At 40.8% G+C, this 20,963-nt stretch overlaps 1 protein-coding gene across 4 annotated transcripts; it reads right to left on the bottom strand.

Annotated features, from left to right (window-relative positions):
* Window positions 1-3,402: 3,402 nt before the first annotated feature.
* fli1rs (Fli-1 proto-oncogene, ETS transcription factor-related sequence) lies at window positions 3,403-20,659 on the bottom strand (the record flags this gene model as incomplete). 4 transcript variants are annotated; one of them, XM_079163907.1, is made up of 10 exons in its annotated part: window positions 3,403-4,425; window positions 4,860-4,946; window positions 5,201-5,248; window positions 6,054-6,116; window positions 6,272-6,340; window positions 7,851-7,946; window positions 8,941-9,144; window positions 12,960-13,126; window positions 14,428-14,624; window positions 20,522-20,659. In XM_079163907.1, 10 exons carry the CDS (start codon window positions 20,537-20,539, stop codon window positions 3,902-3,904), a joined length of 1,473 nt encoding a protein of 490 aa, XP_079020033.1. In that variant the 3' UTR covers window positions 3,403-3,901. The 4 variants fall into 4 exon arrangements, with proteins under 4 accessions (XP_079020033.1, XP_079020034.1, XP_079020035.1 ...); XM_079163908.1 differs by lacking the exon at window positions 20,522-20,659 and adding an exon at window positions 19,985-20,348; XM_079163909.1 differs by lacking the exon at window positions 4,860-4,946.
* Between the last annotated feature and the right edge of the window lie 304 nt (window positions 20,660-20,963).

Below are 20,963 nucleotides of genomic sequence, written 5' to 3'. Positions count from 1 at the left end.
ACCATGTGGCCTATTCAAACATGCTACAATATGATCCATTAAGGCTCCAAGGACCAATCAGGCGAGCTGTGCCGTTCACCCTGCCTGTTGCATGTTATTATAACAGGTGAGACTGGATCCAGACCAAGATTCTGTGCCAAAGTTGTTTTCAACCTTGTAACATAGAAATCATATATAGGAGCTGTTTTATTAAATCTGAACACTATGTTTAAATGTTTAGGTACCAATACTCCGAATTCACACCAAAGATGCGGCAGCGCAAGATCTTCACACCAACGAGGAACAGAGCAAAATTCATTCTGACTGCTCGAAATGGTAAACCCTGAAAAAAAAATATTTATTATCCTCTGACTTCTATGGGCTCTCGAAAAGCGTTGGAGTTTGAGAATGGCAGAGACTGTGCAATTAGAATCTTTGGAAAATGTATTAATGGCCTTGGCCCTTTTAATGGTCCCACCCAGTAAAAAGTAAAAGAAAAAAATATTATTTTTTTATTATTTCTTAGATATTTTCATCCCTAACAAAATAAGATATTTTTTTTGCAGCAATCCCTCTGAAACTAAAGTACCAATACACATGCCATCTCCAAAATGTGCAGAGAAAACCATTGAAGGATTAAATACAAATGTAGGGGTTCGAGGACCAGTGTGTAGGATATCGTGGCATATAGTGGTGAGGTTGCAGATTGCCTCTAACTGAATACCCCTCCGCTCACCCTTCCCTTTCCAAGGATGTCGGAGAACCACAGTGGCCTTCAGGCAACGTAATAACGTGAAAGGCATTCTCTTAAGCCAGTGTTTGGTTTGTCTTCTCAAGACTAGAAATAATAGTAATGAATATATTTCATTCCTGCCAATAGATCCCCAAAAATCCTACACACTTGTCCTTTAAGGAAATTCTGGTCAGTATCATGTGCCTCAGCCTTTGAATATCATCAAACAAGCCTTTTTTTAAATCACTCTGTCTTTACATTTGAACTGGACTGCATGAATGAGGGAAAACTCTTGAAGCTGCTACTGCTGCAGCTGTTGTTGCCTGACTGCTTCCTTCTTTCTTTCAGCTCAGTGGGAAAAGCTTTCGCCGTCGGATCAGTACGTGCTCGGGAAGTCCATGTACTTTGAGGTAGAGGCTCCGTCCATGCCCCGAAACAAAAGGCTGTACGTCCACTTGTGTTACGCAACTCCCGAGAAGTCCCACACCTCCACAACTCAGTTTCCAGTCGTGCAAAACTTTGGGTAACAGACACCTCACTCTCACACAAACTGAAGACCTTTATTTATTGTTGCTCTGATTTTTATTTTAACAGCTGTGTACAAAAGAAGAGCACATGTAATGGTCAGGTTTTTTCTCCCTCTGATAAAGGTGTATGGTTGAAAGCAAGGACAGTCGCTCCAGATTCATCCCATACAAAAGCAATGCTGTGAGATTCTCTGTGGATGCCTTCTACTTCACGGGAACGACCAGCCAGGTGAGCCAAAATGCTTCAAGTTATCACCTGCACAAAAACTGTCTAATCTCTTTGCTGATCCGGTTTTTGTTTTAATACTGTGATTAGAGACTTTAAAACCTTTTTAACTGATTGGACATATTGTCTTCTGATCTCCTGTAGATCTACATGCACTGCTCCATGTCTGTGGGCAGCTCTGTCCCCACACCCACGGCAAAGTCCTGCAACTACAACACTCAAACAAGAAAGTTAGTTTGTTTGTTTTGTGTGGAGAATTTGAGTTAGAAACAAAAAAGTTTGAACGTGCTGTACAATTCTTGGCACAAAAGGGATCAGCTCTCCATCATTGTTTTTCTCAGATGGGTTGAGCTGTATGGACCAGACCTGGTGTGCACCTGCTGCGACTCCAACTGTAGCTCTGCTGCTTCCACCGGTGAGTCATTGCTTCTTTTATTTACCATGATTAATAATATCTTACTACCATTACAGGATATGGCTGGAGAAATTACTTATTGTCAACAATCACTTGATTTTAACAAGTGTTGTCTGTGTCGCAAATGCCTGGTGTAGCTTATTTCTCTGTGCAATAGAATTCCGTTGTTTAAAAATGATTAAAAACCCATAAATAAGCAGCATTGTTGTTTATCTTGAGTCAATCCCACGTACATGGTCCTGCAGCTGAAAAGCACCAGCCTCATCCTTTTAAAGGCAAACCGGCTTTCATGTCATTATGTGTACCTCTTGTCTCAATATGCTGCATGTCTGTGATTTGTTCTTGTTTTGTAAAGCACCATGTAACTTTTAAAGGTGCTATAAAAAAAATATGCCATCCTGGGAATCCACTGCGAGATTAAATGTATTCTAATGTTTTGACATGTAAGGAACTGGATTGATAGTTTTGAAACATTATATTCTAATATTCAATGTTTTCCAGTGACCAAAATAATCAGCAGCCAGCCGTGGACAATAGAGCCTAAAGTGAAACCCAGGACTGCCTCAAAAAGGAAGAAGGTCTCCACAACAACAGCAGCAGCTCCACAAAAAGAGACGACCAGAGAGGTGACTGAGTGGATGACGACTTCACAGCCTGAAGCGATGGCAGTGACTGTAATCGGTAAGGTGGAGGACACAGTGGAGGAGTTAGAGTGGCTGTTCGGAGGCGAAGGAGTGTCGTGGGTTGAGGTGGAAGGTGAGGAGAAGCAGGTGCTGGGCTCTGCGGTTGTGGAGATGGAGATGGAGGAGGTCACAGAACCTCACACAATATAAGAAGAAATCTTTGGTTTTGACGAATAAAGCTGTTTGTACAGTGATAAATTCAGTCTTGATGGCTCATTACATGATTGCCTTTATTTGTCACTTGCAACATTAAACCTTTCTTTTAAAGGAATAGTTTATTTTGAGAAATAAGCTTATTCACTTTCTTGCTGAGGGTTGGATGATAAGATTGACATCACTTTTATATCTGTTCGTTCAATATTCAGCTGCAGCCGCTTATTTTGGCGTTCTTATTTTTTGGGCATTTTCTGCCATTTATTTGGTCGAGATAGTGGAGAGAGAGAGAAACAGGAAATGTGGGGAATCAGATCAGGGAATATCTGCCCCGGGCATTTGCGTCCTAACCACTTGTCTATCGGGTCGCCCCATAGCTTAGCTTAATTAAATATCTCATATGGATAATGTTTAAATTGGTGAGCTTTAGAAGCTACTTTGGACATAGTCGGGCTAGCTGTTTCCCCTTGTCTCTATTCTTTGTGTTAAGCTAAACTAACCTGCTGCTGGCTGGAGCATAATATTCAACAGATGAATATGAGAGTGGTAAGAACGCCAAAAGGCGCATTTCCCCAAATCTTTTATTCTTACTCAAAGCATTTTGTCACTTAACAAAAAGCCAGGTTTCTTGACCGAATCTGTAAATGATAAAACTCACAGGAGCCAATTTTCAGATACAAGCATCGTTTATTAGCTTTACATCGTGAGTAAATGTTATATTGCTACATAACCATCATTCTATACAATTTTTCTTTTACAAATGTCAGGTCTTTGAATGCGATATCTGTAGTTTCGACGAAAAGTGTCAAATAACAGTTTCAAAACCGTTGGCTACTCACACAGTAAAGGCAATGGCTTTACAACGGGTACAAATCAAACAAGGTACTTACAAAATAAACTTGGTTTCATAACATCTGAATAACCGTTAATCAGTATATTTATAAAAATCTTGGGAGGCGTACAATACCGTTCCCTTGCATTCCTCGCAGTTATTTAACCCCTCGAGTTTTAGAAGGAATGCGACTAAAACAAAAACAACACCCTTATAAAATCAGACCCCTAGCGTCATACATCCATTTCAGACCGGGTTCAGCTCAGGTGCATCCTGAATGGAGTAAATGTGTTTTACAGTACATTTGGGTTCCTCTCTCGCGTTATCCCGTTCCGGTGTGAAATGCGTCGTCCTCAGTAGTACGAGCTCAGGTGGGAGTGGGTGGTGGGATGCCTGGTCATGGCTGACGCAGGATAGATGGGGCTGTTGGGTGAGTTCCAGTACGTCGACGGAGGGCTGAAGAAGTTCCCGGGGGAGACTGGCATAGGTGCCGGATGGCCACCCATGAAGTTCATTTTGGGCTGGTGGCTGTGGTAGGGCTGCACGTAAGACATCTCAGTCTGGTACTTAACAATCCCCCCTTCCGCTGAGTGATTCTGGTGTGCCTGCGAGATGCCTTGGAAGTCAAACTTGTAGGCGTAGCGCTTTCCGTGCACCTTGGTCATGATGTTCTTGTCGTAGTAGTAGCGCAGAGCGCGGCTCAGCTTGTCGTAGTTCATGTTGGGCTTGCTCTTGCGCTCGCCCCAGCGCTTGGCCACCTCGTCCGGGTCGGTCATCTTGAACTCGCCGTTGGTGCCCTCCCAGGTGATGATGCCGGCGTTGTTGCTGTCGGACAGCAGCTCCAGCAGGAACTGCCACAGCTGGATCTGCCCCGAACCTGGAAGGGGAAAAGCAAGAGTTAAGGAATCTGTTACCGACTTCATTGGTTGGTCACACAAAGAAAGACGGGAAACGTACACAATTAGTAGCTGTGAGAAATGTTTCTAAGCCTCTTAAATATTTAAAAATATATTGGAACAGTTTGGATGACTTGATCTGTGTGTAGATACCAGTCAACCTTTTAAAGTTAGCAGTAGAGTTTTGAATAAAAGAGACCAAAACAATAAGATTTCAGTTCCATTTGATGCGTCCAGTTATTCCAGGACCTTGGACAGCGCCTCAATTTTTCTCTTCAGAAAGTTCTTAGGAGTTTTATTGTGGGCGTGTGTCTGTCCTAGTCCTTAGGACTTTTTATTTATTTATTTTCCACCAAATGTGACCTTTTCACTGTGTGGCTTGGAGGAAGTGACAGACATCGGGGCAGAAACCTACCCACAGGCCTGTGAGCGCTGGGGTCAGGGAGCTTGTATGGACTTTGTTTGGCTGTTCGGTTCTTGGATGAGCTGAGGGCTTGGCCTTCTGTGAGGAAACAGCAGGGCAAACAGTCATTTTGATGAGAGGGAAGCCAGATTTCGTCTCAGTGTAAGCGTGATGCAATTCTGCTGACACAACAGGTGTTGCTTGATGTTTACTCCATTTTGGAAATGAAGTGCATGTGTGCCAGCACTTGCTTGCTTTTTTTTTTTTTTTCTGTCATGTTACCAAAGCAGACAGTGTAAAGGCCTCATTTGTGTGATCCTTGTTGGTTTGTCTTGTGGTACTTGGATTCTTACCTGGGTTGGCAAGTCGACTGCTTATGGGCCCTAATGTCTGATACGGGTCTGCAAAGAAAAAAAGGCAAATCAAAACATTTTTTACACCTTTCTTACTTTATTCAACTTTTTAACCTTAATGTTCGCAAATCCCCCTTCTACACTTCATGTCAACGTCCTTCAGGATTAGAAAGAACATCTTTCCATGTTGCTTGACATCCTATGCATGCGTCACAATTCTGGTCCTGTTGTGCCAGTACTTGAACTAAGCGTTCGCTTTAATGAGGTGAAATATTCAAATCACATCCCCGATTTTTTTCAGTGATTCAAACGGGTCGGCTGTTGTGCTCAGAAATATTACCCTCTAAAATGTATTTGTCATGAAAAACAAATTACCTGCTGCTAGCAATTGTACTGCAGCTTCGACATTTACTAATAATGACGTGGCGCGGAACAGATTCATCCCGCTCTACTGGTGGGTTAGGTCAAACTGTAATACTAGTGGCATGGTTCTCGGGATGGCATTGTCAGTTTGTCGGTCAACGACTTTCATCCCCTCAATTTTTGGATGGATTGTAATAACTTTGGTGATCCCTTAACTTTTCATCTTAAGTTGTCATTTGGTGTATGGTTAAATACCACCAAACCTAATGACCTTCCCATCAGCCTCAGAGCAGCTGGCATGGCTTTACACTCTCAAGTGTTGTTTACACATCTCCTATAACTGAACAATTATTGGGGGAAACATTGGGATCGTTTCGTATAAAGCTCCTGAGCTTTGAGCAATCCTTTCCCGCACAATGTGAGTTTGCAGGAATTGGCCTGCTGTGAAGGTCCATGTGTTATGAAAATGTTTGGTACAAGGCCTTCATACCTTGGACAATTCTTGCAGCAGGCTCTGTAACTCTTGAGCTGTGTTGGTGCTCCATGGAGGGACCTACAAATCAAAAATAAGTTACTTATGTGTAATGGTTTGATCCTCAGCTGTGGCCTAGTTTAGAATTTACAATTTCTACGTAAGACTATTTGGTCGTTCATGCATGAAACATTGATCCTCCTCATTGATTTCATATCGTTTTTTTGTTATCCTACCTTTTGGCACTGCACTCATGGTGTTTGCCGCCCAGCTGTTCCTGCAGCTGATCTCCTCAAAACCGCTCTCTGCACACACAAAAAAACCCAACAAGGATGAGACTAGACTTTGCCCTGCACGTGGCATGAAAAGGCTTTGAAGTGGACAGTAGGCTGGTTCAGCTATAGTAGGAAGGAAGTCAGTAAATGGAGACCAAGACGCTAAGAGTTTGGAGGTCTGAATGAATTTGATGACCCAAAAAGTTTCTTTTGTCCGGGCCACCCCTGTTGCCACAAGATTGTGAATTGTGTCCCAGGAGCAGGACCCATACCCCCCATTTCCTGCGCCGGTGCAGCTGTTTCCTGTCTGAAACTGCCTGTTGAGTTTTAAACTCATCGGTGTTTTGTCAACTGAGGCCAGTGTTGGGCCAAAGATTCTTTTTGACTCTTGAAACTATGCAACACGGTTCTGAAACTCAACACATTATTTTTATATCCCTAAATCATTCAAGTAGTTTGCTCTTATTTTGTGTTTGGCTTGAGAATTTGACCCTGAATTCTGAGCTTTGAATCACACCCAGAAACACTCAGACAGATATTGACTGTATGACTAAAGGGTGGTGGCAGAATGGAAATGGTGGCAATGAGAATTTGTTTAAAACCTGATGAGTCAAGTCTTTAAGTCGTAATGGAATGGAAAGTGACTTCTTCACCTTTTTTGGGCAGTTACTATGTATCATGATGAGCGATGGAGAAAATACTTGGATTCTTTACTGAAGTGAAAGTACCAATTCAACGATGTAAAAGTATTGCATTCACGCTTCATCAGCTAAAAATACTTTTACACTTGATGCAGGAAATGGCCCCTGTGACTGATGTATTCGTATGATGCTATAAGATTGTTCATACAGATTAATCAATGTGTAAGTGTCATTTTACTATTGTACCCGGTTCAGAAGGAGCTGGTTTTAACAACTTTATATACATTTAAAGGGTGTAGTCCAGTGAACTATAACCATGTTTGACCTCTTTAGGCCTCAAACTATGATTTAAATGAAACCATTTAGAAGTTTTGAGGGAAATGGTCTCTTTTGGTTTCTCACAACTTAAAGACGTCTGCAACCAGACAAGGGGTCCCAAATACACTGTTTTTTTTTTTAAATAAGGAAAAACTAGGCCAAAATGGTGGGGAACCACTGGTTTTGAAGTACCTCAAATTTGTACTTAGTTGTGGTACTTGAGAGAATGTACTGAATTACAAGTAATATTTACTGTCCACTACTAAATATGACAAAAGAAATAGGAATGTAATTGTTTTAATAATAATAATAATAATTTAACCTAGAAAAAACTTAAAATCCCCCCCATGGCGCAACCTGCCCTGCACTAAACCGTAGACAAACAGTAAGAAAGGTAAGAGACAGATATTTCCCTCAGGAGTGAGCAGAGACCAAAAACCGAGCTTAAAGAGAGAATATTCAGAAGATGTTCAGAAACACGACTCCAAATGAATGAGAACGTGGCACCGTAACTGCTGGATCTTTAGATAAGCAATTGTTTGCGCCAGAGGGGCTTTTCAATGGAGAGTCGATGATCTCACCTGCTTTCACCTGTAGTCTGGGTTGTTGTGGTGGAGGTGGTGGTGGTGGTGGTGTGGTGTTGGTAGGAGTTGTGGAGTATGAGAACGTAGGGCTACCTGAAGCAGAAAACGAAAACAAAGGTCAAGATTATATATTTTTTAAGATGGATACAACAGACATCAATCATACCAGAGTATAATTTATGTGTCATAAATGGCATTTTGTACTAAAGAATAGACGGAAAGACTAGAGGTGTTGATAGATGTTTTGTCCATCACTTGTACGTCGTAATGTTGCCTTAAAAACCCGACTAGAACGTGGTGACTGTCTCCTTTTTAGCTGCGTTTGTTACACTGATTTGCAGAAGTGATAACACTGCAAAATTATGTAATGCAGTATCAGAAATCATGACGACATATTGTATACAGGAAACCTGCACTAGCAAAGAGGAACAGTGGTCACAACACTTAATGAAGACGGCAACAACATGACAAACTTCAGCCTCAAATGGCACCATGTTCTTCCAGCCTCAACAGGACCTCATAAGTGCCCCTGTAATGTATTGCAAGTTGTTGCTATTAGTTTGTCCACATCCTCTATTGACCACGGTTCCTCAGTGGAATTTGATTTTCATGAATACAATTTTTAAATAAAGTTTAAAACTTCAACAAATTCACATGCAGAAATATTTGAAGGCAATTACTTTATTTTCCTGAGTAATGGATTAATCGTCAAGTGTATATAATTTCAGACAATTGTGAAAATGCTTGTTTTATCCGATAAACTGTCCAAAACATCAATAAAAACCAGTCAATCCTCAGGTTTGAGAAGCTGGAACCAGCAAATGTTTGTCCTTTTTTGATTAATCGGTTTACTGTTTCAGTCGTTTAACATCAAACAATGTTGACTAAACTTGTTATTGTCGAATCATTTCAGCGCTACATATCTTTCTGATTTTATTTATGATTAAAGCGCAGGTAAATATATTTGTCTCCAAAGAACAATGAAAACCTTTTTACATTGTTGAGATCAGTCAGGAGAACCGAACAATGTTATCAGCTGGAGAGAGAGAGAGAGAGAGAGATCTCTCGGACACGAGGCGAGTCTTACTCTGCCGGAGATAACTGAGGTGAGAGAGCAGGATGTCTGCGTTGTAGGCCGACGTGAGACGCATCATGTCGTCCTTGGTCATCTTGCAAAGGGCCTTGCCGTCCAGCGCCTGGAAGAGCATGACGTCCACTTCCTCCAGGACGTACTCCTTGATGGCCCAGTCCAGCCACTGCCGCACATGGTCCTGTGTCCAAACCTCTGGATCTAGCATCAGAAGCACAGAAATGATCAGAAAAAGACTCTGGATATATTTATAACAGTGTCTCACTTTGTTGGAGGACAAGGTAAAGATCTTTTAGCTGGCCAAAGTTTGCACACACTATCTGAGCTTTAAAATTGAACGGTTCCGGTTCTCAAAAAGTGACGTGAATAGGATGTTGAAGAAGTGAGGACGAGGAGTCATACAGAAATTATCATAATTTACTTTGGTCAAACTTGTATCATTTACATAATGGATTTCCAGTGCAAATAGCTTACTGACAGTCCCCTCCTACTCAAAATGTGTGTCGCTGATTGTTTCTTTAACGTCACTGTGCGGAGGGATAGAAGTTGCTCTATTCTCACCTTGAATCTCAGTTTATGACTTGAATGTACAAGATCATTTTGTGACATCACAAATCGTTTATCTGGGGGATGGTTTTTATAAGAGGCCTCCATATTAAAGTGCGTGACATATTGTGTTAAGTTTAAATATCTAAAATATTTGCAGTCTGGTTTTGACAAGGAAAACGGAGTAAATATAATTGTAAGAGTTCACTTTTTTTGTCTTGGGAAACAATATAAGACTGAAATACTTACAAAAATATCATTTTTATAACTTAACACGTGTCTGGGAGGGTCTTTATAAGCCAGTTGTGGCTGGCTGTAATACTTCATACCAAATCGGAGACCTGAGCGTCCATGCTGTGTTTTGTTGGATGAAAACATGTAAATCATCCTTTGCTGTAGCTATCTAGTGTACATTATCTGGCCTTTTACATTGTGAGAGATGTCGTTGGTTTCTTTAATTAAAAAAAAAAATCTCTTACAAAATAAAGACGACTGGAGGATGGTGGGAGGAGCGTCACACAGAAACAATCTGAAGAGCGATTTGTTTGTAGGACATGAAAGTGCTGAATAACACCGGAAACAACCCAGATGTGAGTACCAGTTGTGATACTTTTCATACTGATGGTGAAGTTGGGTGGGTATACTCATTCTGTAAAAAACAAGCCTGGTTTAGTCAAACTACTTGCCTATAATATTGTATTCCACTTTACTTTTATTGTTTTGCACTTTTTTCTATTGTCAAAATTAAGGATTTCAAGCAAACCGTAATTTAAAAGCTAACAATTAGTTTTTTACAGTTGTATGTAATGCAAAACAGTCAAACACAGTTAAAAGCATTAAGCATTTTGATTTTAGATTGTTTTATATGCAATGTTGCATGTGTTTGCTCAATGGATATACATTTAAATATTGGAAAAATATACATAACATTGAGTTAAAGAACACATCGCTCAGCCTGTGCAATTGTTCTGATGTGTAAGGGTATTCAATATTCTTTGTTGAGGTCTTGTAAAGGTTTTTTTTTTTTATGTGCACACTGATATTTACCGCAGCCATGGAGGTTATGTTTTCGGTTTGGTTGGTCTGTTTGTGAGCAGGATCACAGAAAAACTCTTCTTTGAAGCCCGGTCTTCAAAGAATCGGTGTAGCATGGGCCAAAGAAGAGCCCATTAAGTTTTGAAGCGGATACACAAATCATTTTACACTTTCGTTAACGTTGTGAGACGGGTCATTTTGCCTTGGCGGAGGTCTGCTCTCTCCGAGTGCCCTTTAAGTTTGAGAGAGTATGTGTTCATTCTTGTTTCTTTATTGTCTTAAATGAAGCATTTTTCATTTTCAAATGAAAAAAATGGCGGCAAAATAAAAAGATTCTGTCTTTTTACATATAGTTGAATTACATTTCGTTGCTATACGGCCGATTTGATATCTTATATTACATTGGATATCCTTTTTACATTTTCAACCCTGTTCTTTTAGATATTTGCAACAACAAAAATCTTTTATTGGAAATGTAATGACACCCGTAAGGACATGTTATATCAACACAATATGTTTTCTTTACATCCTTACAATCTCCGCTATTGCAAGACAATATCGACACTACAGTGTTATGGTTTAAATGGTTATATTAAGGCAGGAATTGGTTGAAAGGTTGGGCAAAGATCCTATTGGCAGAAATAATCATTTGTTGAAGGGTTGATACTGAATACTTTTACATATCTACATGTTTTTTTATTACTCTTTATTAGAATATGAAAAGATATTTCTTCACTGATAAATCAAAGGCAATATTTTACTTACTTAGTCATTAAATGTTATAATAATGTACAAAATATCTTTATATTTCATTTTCTCCATACTGCCCCAGCCCTTGTTGAAATTGATGTCAATGCCTTGTCACAGCACTAGTCTGATTCAGGAAGGTAAGCTCATTTCCAGTAGCAAACAATGACTGTGAATTGCCCGTAATATTAGGCAGGAGCTTTAGTCGTGAACAGAGGCCACCACACCCTCGTGTCCTGATTGTCCTTGGTGAACACATGCCACTGTGATGCAACATCCGTGTATTATGCAGCAGAACAACTGGGCGCTGGTGACTCCTCGACGAATCTCGTTGAGCTGAGATTTAAATCGTCTGAGGTGGGATCCCTCCAGAGAGAGACTGACTCACTGCTTTGAACTGCTGCAGTAATGGGTGTCAAAGGAGGACAATAGTACGGGAACTGTGCAAGAGAGAGACCGTCAAATATGTCATCAGGTTGGTTTTCAGATGGTTGGACCAGTGATTCATAGTGAGGATGAAACCGGGACTGTGACTACTTAGACAGTCGTGGCACATCACCGTCTTTACTCTAAGTTGTATTTCAGTGATTGTCCTCTGCTAAGAAAAAGAGAAAGCCTCTGCTCACAGTTCACCTGTAGCAAAAGATACTAGATATTCTATGTTCTTAAGGATAACGCAGATGTTATTCTGTACTTTTCATATTGTCAACAAACCCCTCTGAAAATGCCTTAGTTCATCTCTCAATGCAATTCCTGTGGCCCTAAGCTCTTAGCCCCTACATCTTCAAAAACGCGACACAAATTGTTTATAACATCAGTCCTGAATGCTCATAAGGCTTCCTTTAAATCTGAACTTGAAACCTTTATCACATGTTCTCTGATTTCATCTGACTCTTGTTATTTAGCGAAAGTTTCCAAGTACTTTTATTCTTCTCCTGTGTTTTCGTGTTTTGTGAGTTCTTTGTTTACAATGTAAAGCACTTTGTAACTTTGTAACTCAGCTTTTTCAGGCTGAATGAAACTTATGAACACATCTAAACGCAAAATGCATAGTTTTGCTTTTGTGTGACTCTTCGTGGAGAAACTCAAATTTTACAGATCTGTCGATTAAATCAACTAATCGATACGTTAACAAAGTCGTATGTGTTAGTTGACTTTTAAATCATTCTTATCTATAGTTTTAAAAAGGCTTAATAACTTCCTAAAGCAGCTGGGCACTGTAGTTTTTGACAGCTACTCAAACAGCAGTAGTATTGCTAGTAGTAGTTTTGATGTGTTTTGGCCTGAGAAAAATCAATAATGTGATTTCAGATGTAGCTACAGAAAGCAGGATGATTTTAGAAAATGTCCCCACCTGCTCATCACGCATCTATTCCTGCTTGTCTCTCTCGCTCTCTCTCTCTCTAGTTAACATCAGTGCTGAGCGCTACATTCACAGTTTAGACTTCACACTTTTTAAATAGCGTTTCATTTTAAACCTGATGTCATGCACAAGCAGACAACCGGAAACCTGCTATTGTTTATTTGCGGCGCTGGAGAGTAATGATGGTAGTATGTGGAAAAACCCACGCTGTGCTCGTCTTTGATTCAGCTATTGATATTGCACAAGCTGAGTGTGTTCCAGCTCTTAGGAAACTCTCTTGTGGGAGGAGGGTTAGGGTGATTGAAGGTTAAGTGACACAGCTCACCTGCCGGCACGATGACCCTCTTCTCCTCTGTGACGCTGGTGGGTGGGGTGGCCGTCTGGGGGCTGACGCGAGGCTCCGGGTACGAGGACTGGTACGGCATCGGGGCCCCGTCGTTGCTCATGTGTCTGGAGCGCTTGGTGACGCTGCAGTCCACAGGGGATTCACGGCTAGAGCAGGCAGCAGGAGAAAGGTGTAATTCCACCATTAAGATATCTTGTGAAACTTGTAAGAGCTAATCAGTGTTAGCACAATTCAATATATCCAGGTCTAAGAAATGCTGTCATCTCAAATAATTACATGTTTAATGTGACTGCTAATCTGGCAGTAGATTTCACAGTTTCAACTGGTTGCAAGTTTATTTCCTCTTACACCATTTGCAAGAGCTGACTAGAGATGCATTTAGTCCCATAATGCATCACAGCAACTCGATTCGAGTGAAAAGGCCTATAAAGTGTATAGTATAGGCGGGTGAATGTTAGTTCAAAGTAGTTTAAAGTGTGTCTATACCAAGTGGAGATTTAAGTATCACTACATTACAATGATTTGCACCACCAGAACGTCCAGATTAGATGTAATATATTTACACCCAGTATCTGCCCGCTGTAACTGGTTTATTCCACCTGAGGGATCACTGAGAGTTGAATTTTTATATCTCAGAAAAACTCAGATCCCTTTCTTACATAAAAGTACAAAAGTAAAATGACCTTATTAGATTGCATTAATAGGTATGTAGCATTTTAAGAGGTGGAGCTAGTTTTACATTTGAGGGTTCGTAACATGATTAATAAGAGAGAGAAGAAAAAACTAAGTTCAAACACATTTTCTTTAATTCTTTGGACTTTGGGATTTTTTTGTTGTTGTTGTAAAACATTGAACCATTTGAACTTCAAACCAACTCATGAACATCATAAACATCATAAACATCATAAACATAAGGGCCACAAGTAGACCCTGTTTTCTTGTGAGGGGTTCACAGGTCAAACAGGTTGAGAACCACTGGTTTCATCTTAAACAATCTTTTGTGTTTGTTTTCTTAATGTAAAAACTTGCTCTGAAAACGTACTAGTAACTATAACTGTCACATAAATGTACTAAAGTTAAAAGCACATTATTTCTCTCTGAAATGTTGTGGAGTATAAGAAGTATAGCGTAGCAGAAAATGGAAATACTCAAAGTACAAGTAGTTTAGAATGAGTACCTGGTAACTTTCCACCACTGGCGTTATGTAATCCTTCAGCTATAGTTAAAACACCATAAATACCATATTTGGATTTCAAACATTTCCACTTATGATGGATGGTAATGGAAAGCTAGAAGGGACGCAGGGTTGTATTTGGTAAGAGAACAATAAACAAACATTGTTAGGGTCTGGAAAAACCCCCAAATGTTGACATGGACCGTGACAAATCTACAGTCAGATGGTCCGGGAACCTGTGCTCCCCGGAGGCCCCGGCCTGCCCTGACTCACCTGGTTCCATTGACGTGTTCTCCTCTTTTCCCAGGGTTTTGCACCGCTGACCCGACCCACTCCGGCTCGGTGGGCTCGGGACTCTGCTTGGAGGCGTGGCTGAACCCGCCGGGCGACGTCATCTCGGCCTTCATGTGCACTGCGGTGTAGGGCGGCTCGAATATGGGCTGGTCCTCGCTCACCACGGACAGCGCTTCCTGTCCAACAGAGACACAGCGGTCAGTGTCTGCCATTAAATGTGCCGGGTCACAGCCTGTGGAAACTGTCTTTTTCCACATACGGACTCTGTTTACTCCACAAGACACTTCAGTGAATAGAAGTAAACCCTCATTAGCTGTAAGAGCTGTGGGAGTAACAATAACGGCACAATAGACATTCATCTGAAGTTTTAAATTATTATAGTGTGGCTATAACCAGATTTCCCTTTTTAAAGTTAATTTTCACAGGAAGGATTCATCAGAATTTCTTTGTACATTTTATCCCTTTTCTTAAGGTATTTGTTTGTGAATCAACAAAACCAGTAACCATAGTTTGCAGAGAATTATACCAAAAGAAGTTACAGGAAATCATATCTGCTTATTATATTATATAATATTCACCAAAACATTCGTAAATTACAGAATGATTTACCAGCAAGAGATAAGAGGCTTGTTAAAGTGACTGACTTTAATACTCTGAGTGACAAATTAGCCATGCATTCAACAAATTGACAAACTTTATATTATTTGTAGAGTGCATTACATCCTCCTGCTGTATACGTTCCCATTCATGGAATACTGTAAATATCTAGAGCTACATTCAGATTTGTTGTCCCTAATTTTATGGATATGAATGTTTTTTTATCGTCTTGTAATAGTTATCGGATGCACGGAGGCAATCTTCTGATCACATGCTTTCTTTTCTAACCTTTTAAACAAAACATGGCTTCAGGTTCAGTGGAACTGCCCTGTGATTTGATTAAAACGTTAGAGGTACGTTAAATGTAAAGAACCAGAGAGAAAGGTGGTTATCAAACCACTCAATACTCAGGAGTGAAATCACAAGTAAACTGTTCAGGCAGTGAGGAGGCTGTCTAATCTTAAAGAACATCAGTAACCTTAACCACAGTTTTATTTTGTCGTTAGGATTGGGGCTGCAGGGGGGGGGGGTGTTAGCTAAAGGTGGAGTATAATTGAGATTTAAGTCCGTCTTCCTGTGTTCAGCACCTACATCGAGGCCTCAAAACCACCCAAAGATGGCACTTTCATCCCACGCAGTCGTGAGGGCAAACGCCGGACCTGTTGTTCCGTCTGCTTCTCACGTTAAGACGAGTGCATGTGTGATGCGACCACGGCAGTCTAAGTGGGTGCAAGTGCGTGTTTGTTTAGAGGAGTTGAGCATTGTCTTTGGGCCCTGTACGTCAGTGCCGTGCTTTGTCGGTGGCCTACAGGAAACCTGGCCGCCATGTGCAGAGGAACCTTTTGGCACAGGCCAAGGGAGAGGAAGTGGAGGAGGCGGGGGAGGGGTGGGGGGGGGGGGCGCACAATGTAAAAATTTGGGTCATTTCAAAGCTGGAAAACAACCCTAAAGGCGTGTGGTCAGGGGAGAAGAGGGGGTTGGGTTCATTGGACAGAAAGAAGACTGTAGCCTTGATTGAAGTGCCGCCTTCGCATTGTGTTTTTCTTTTTGTTTGTTTTTTGCCTGTGTTTTTTTTTAGCTCAATTGTTGCCTGAGCATTGTAAACCACATCTTAATGCGTGGCACACAGTTTGGCATTTCCTCGAGGCTGCAGACAAACTGATAGAGAAGTCAGCAGTGTGTACGATTTCAGCAACCTGCTGATGTTGCTTCATGGAGCATTTACTGATGTGTAATGGATACGCCCTTTTTTTTTTTTTTTAAAGCAAAAAGTTTTAGTTAAAAAAAACTAACTCAAAATCAAACTTTACCTGATATTAGTTGCTTAATATTTAAAGACACAAATGATAACACCATATAACATGTTATGTCGTAAATTAAAAGACTTTCCATTGTGCCGTTTTTGAATTCTATGGATTTTTCTTCCTTGTTACAAACATGGCGCCTTCATTACCCAGAATGCAACTTGAACACCGACAGTTCGGTCTATATGGTTGGTTTAGATCCGGGTGCGTTAGTAATGCAGCCTAAAGCAGCGAGGTCTGGTAAACTCACTTCTGTCTAATTCCAAACCTCCAGATTTCTTTCGTTTTCAGATTTGTAGTCCTCTGCCCAAATCGACACTGACTCCAGTGACGTGACTTGAGGCATTTTTTTGATTAAAAAATGTGTTCCTTTTTTTAAGTGACAGAAGTGTTTCACAGGACTTCGTATTGTCCTGCTCAGCTTTCTTTCGACCGCACTCCCTGGTTTCTTCTTCCTCAGCTTTGTTTTACTTCTGTCATGTTGTCCTCTTTCCCCCAGTCCTCCTCTCACACACTGGCTGCCTTCAGAGGCCCTTTTCTCTGTGCAGAAGTGAAACAGACGGCTGATAAAACTGTCATGAGAAGACACATGATAGTTTAATAGTTGTATGTCGTGGTGAAAGATTAGTTTTTTGGGTGCACAGCACTCAAACTGTTGATATTATCGTTACTCGCAGCCGCTCATCACATTCAGTTTTGTACATTGAGTGACAAGCTCATGCTCTCACAACCACAAACACGCACTCCCGCTCTTTCTTTATCTTCCCCTCTCTCTCTCTCTCTCTCTCTCTCTCCTCTGCACACTGATACAAATTTACCAAAATGTGGCCTGACCGCTAATGCCACAACTGACTTCCTGTTCTATGTGTTTCAGCCTGTTGCTCAGTGACACAAAACAAGTTTTTTAGAAAACATGACCTTCTTGAGGCTGACGCTGTGCTTGTGCCTCGATGTCCTAAAGTTTATGGCGGTTTTCTTCAGTTTGATAGTAAACACTTTTCACTTGCTGCAAAAGCGCAAGCATGAAGCCCTGCAAGGAGACTTTTTCAACATGGCTTCAAGTCAGCAGCTTTGCGGGTTGCATCATGCAGTCTTGCCCAAACCAAGAGCTGAGAGAGTGATGTTTACGAGATGGACGTCCATATCTTTAGAAATAGCTTTTTAGATTAGACACTTCAACAGCTCATACTCTGTTCTTTTTGGGGGGGTTTTGTGTTGTTCAAATATCAAAATATATTACAACACAGCTTAGATAGTACAAGTTGGTATGTTGTGAATTGACATGGAGGGAGTTGGCACTGCTTTAAAGCCCGGAGCCTTTTCATTTTTAATGCCAGGGACTTTAAATCAAATTGGATCATACAATTAGCTCAGACAAAAACAGGTTCAGTGAGTTTGTTTTTTGCAGATATATGTATAAAGAGCAGCAGCTTGGGTGACCTATTTTTTTGCCTGGCTGCAGCCTAATTTGGGAACCACATCTATTGGGCTGCAGCTGATTATTTTCAGTACTGATGAACCTGCTGGTTCTTCGCTCTGTAAAACATCCGAAAACAGTAACAAATCTTCTAAAGCCAGAGTTGACATCATGAAATGTGTTATTATATCTAACCAAAAGTAAAAAAAGATCAGCAAAGAGATTCAGTTTTGACATGTAAAAACAAGCTCTTGCCAACTATCTTTCCAACTGAAACAACTAATCGACAAACGGATCAATCAGCTAATCGTTTCAGCTCTACTGGTAACATAAAACATTGCTTCGATTTAAGGGGCCACATGCCAAAAGGGTTAGGAACTGCTGCCCTAAACTGCAACCAAGGATGTAGTTAACATCAACTTACTTGCATCCACCAATTATATGCTTTATAGCCTATTTAAAGTCTGCTTTGGAAACACAAATGACTTCATTTATATGTTAAATAAGCTGATTTGGTAACATTATCCTCCCTCCTACAGCTGAAGCAGCATTATGAGTAATCCTCATTTCATTCATGCTCTTTTTGTTCATCATCAAACAGTAGTTTTTTGCCCTGGACTGATGAAGATTTTAAACGTTGGAGACAGATACTCAACTGATCTGACTATTAAAACTGTAGCATTACTACTAGTATTGATGATAATAACCTAATAACCTAATGATTTGTGGGTCTGTTATTTCTCACTCTCTTCTTCACTGTGTTTCCATAAATTAAGATAGTTTTAAGCTGTTGCTCAGCTCCTGTTTACATTTGGATCTACCACAAATGGCTTCCAGATAGATACTTGAAGGATATTTTAATAAATATGTCAACTGTGTCGGTATAAACTCCGATCAAGACTAGGGGAGGATATTAAAATGGCTTGAAACTTCTGAACTCTCAAAACAAGGTGCAGCCTACACAACACCATGGCCAGAGATCAAGTTGTGCAAAAAAGCACAGCCCTCTGTGCTCGCCATGTCTGAGGCGAGTTGCAGAAAGCAGAAGTAAGAGTGAAGGCATGGCGCGAGCAGCTGCGCTTTCTGCTGCACAAACAACGGTGCGGTTTCCACAGCTCGGAGCCTGGCAGCACGCGGGCCTCTGCAGGGCCCGGGCCTCCGTCACCTCCCAGCCTGTGTGAGCGGACAATGTAGAGTTAAAAAAACAACAATGCAACGCCTCAGTTTGTCCACTGCGTTTCTTGCTGGAGAGGCTTTGTTGCCCTTTCGACATTTTTTTTTTCTTTTCTTCTTTAGTCCATGAGCGGAAATGAGTGCGGAAAGTCTGAGGTTTGAGACAGGAAGCCTGCTGAGTTCAGATAACGACACCTGACAAGTGCTCCCGTTTGCAGCTATAAATTATACTTAAAATAACCTCAAACGCACGAACTGCTGCGACACAGTATCTGAAGAACGTTGTTTTTTTTAATCAACGAAGAATCCAGTATGTGTGCCACAATGTAAACACCGAAAACCTAAATAATACAATACAACACACTTTTTAACGGGTTAAATTAACTATTTAGGTTTTCGTTTCAGAATGTCACAATTTTCCTGTACTGGCCCTTTAATTACCTCTTCAAGTTATAACACGATTACAAAATACGATTGAATAATGTAACTCGAACTTGAATTATTTAACAGTCAAAAATGCCAAAATATCTCTTTAGAAATGAAACAAGACAGAAATTAGTACAATTATTAGTTCCTCAATCCACGGAGGCCCCGTTTTATTCTAATACATCTTTATACTATTTCAATTAGGCTTAAGAAATTAATGTTGGTTGAAATAGCAAGTCATTCGTAATACAATCATTCATAATGACGGTATTAATGTTGCGTTGAAGTTAGGGGAGCTTATTCAGAGGGTTTTAAGAATATTTTAATGCACAAATAGAAATAAAGACTACAGGCCAATGTTGAAAAGACGCACATTCGTTAAAAAACATGAATTTGTATATTTGCGATCTACATGCTCCAATACAAACGTTTGTCTTTTTATCTCGTTGCGCAATAATCCGTTTTTATAGTTAACTTTATTAAAAGGTGCTTTTCGATTTGAAGTCCTGACCTGAAGGCCTTTATTTCAACATTTTAATAATGGAAACAATGACTGCGCGGTGGTCGTCCGAAGAAGATGAACAGTTGTATAGTTGTAACAGTGTGAAATGTGAAATACCAGTCATCTGATGGAAATGGATTCTGCCCCTTTCAAAAAGGGGCTCTCGCTGTATCCAAGTTGGTCCATGGCGCCTTCAGGGACACCTGCCTTGTGCGCACCAATAAAATCCAGCATCCCCTCATTAACTTCGTTAAAAGTTTGTCAGCCCCTGCTAAAAGTTCTCTAATTTCACTCTTCGTGTGAATTATGTGTGTTGTTGCGCTGCGGTTCCGTGGATAGTGCGGGGTGCAGCTCCCATTAAACACGGCAATTAGAAGAAAAGAAGAAAAAAAAAGTCGAAACGCGTTTGGAAATCCTCTTTAACGCGTGTAACCGGCCACCAATTAGTGTTTATATGTGAGTGTAAAGATGTAGTGGTTAGTTGTGTTATTATAGAGCCGACATACAACCACGAACGGGAAGGAAGAGGAAATTTTGTACAAGAAGGAAAGAGTGGGGAACTCGCATCACCGCCTTGACTCTCTCACTCAGCAGACTCTGGTGTGGGTGGCCGCCTGTCATTCTCACCCGCGTTAAAAACTCTTAAACACGTACCTTTATCGTACAGTCCATTGCAGCAGCCTCGCAGTCTTTGTCATTTAATCGTTTTTGTAAATGTCGCAGCTAATTTAGCCTTCTAACCGCACTTCAATGCATGCAGGGGTGCATTGGCTCTATGGCGCAAACCATTGCAGTTGCAATTTTTTTTGCTCACAGACCATAACCGGATGACACGTTTTTTTCTCTCTCTCTCTCCCCCTCTCTCTGTCTCTCTCTCTTTCTCTAAATTGGGAAGTGAAGTCACTCTTAAACACTGAAAGCACCGACGCTGCTTCTCATGAAACCGACATGTACTGTTCAGAGGGAAAAACAAAAACCTCTGTTGTTTGTTTGTTTGTGTGCGCGCGGGCCTTAGATTCATAGAATCACATTGGAAGGCCGAAGAACTTCGTAGAAACTCACAATCTCTAACTTAAAACAGATTCTTAATGTTTTG

Source organism: Pholis gunnellus (assembly GCF_910591455.1).
Source record: "Pholis gunnellus genome assembly, chromosome: 8".
Classification (NCBI taxonomy): domain Eukaryota; kingdom Metazoa; phylum Chordata; class Actinopteri; order Perciformes; family Pholidae; genus Pholis; species Pholis gunnellus.
The sequence above is the reverse complement of the archived record's forward strand: the minus strand, read 5'-3'. Positions and strand labels throughout refer to the sequence as shown.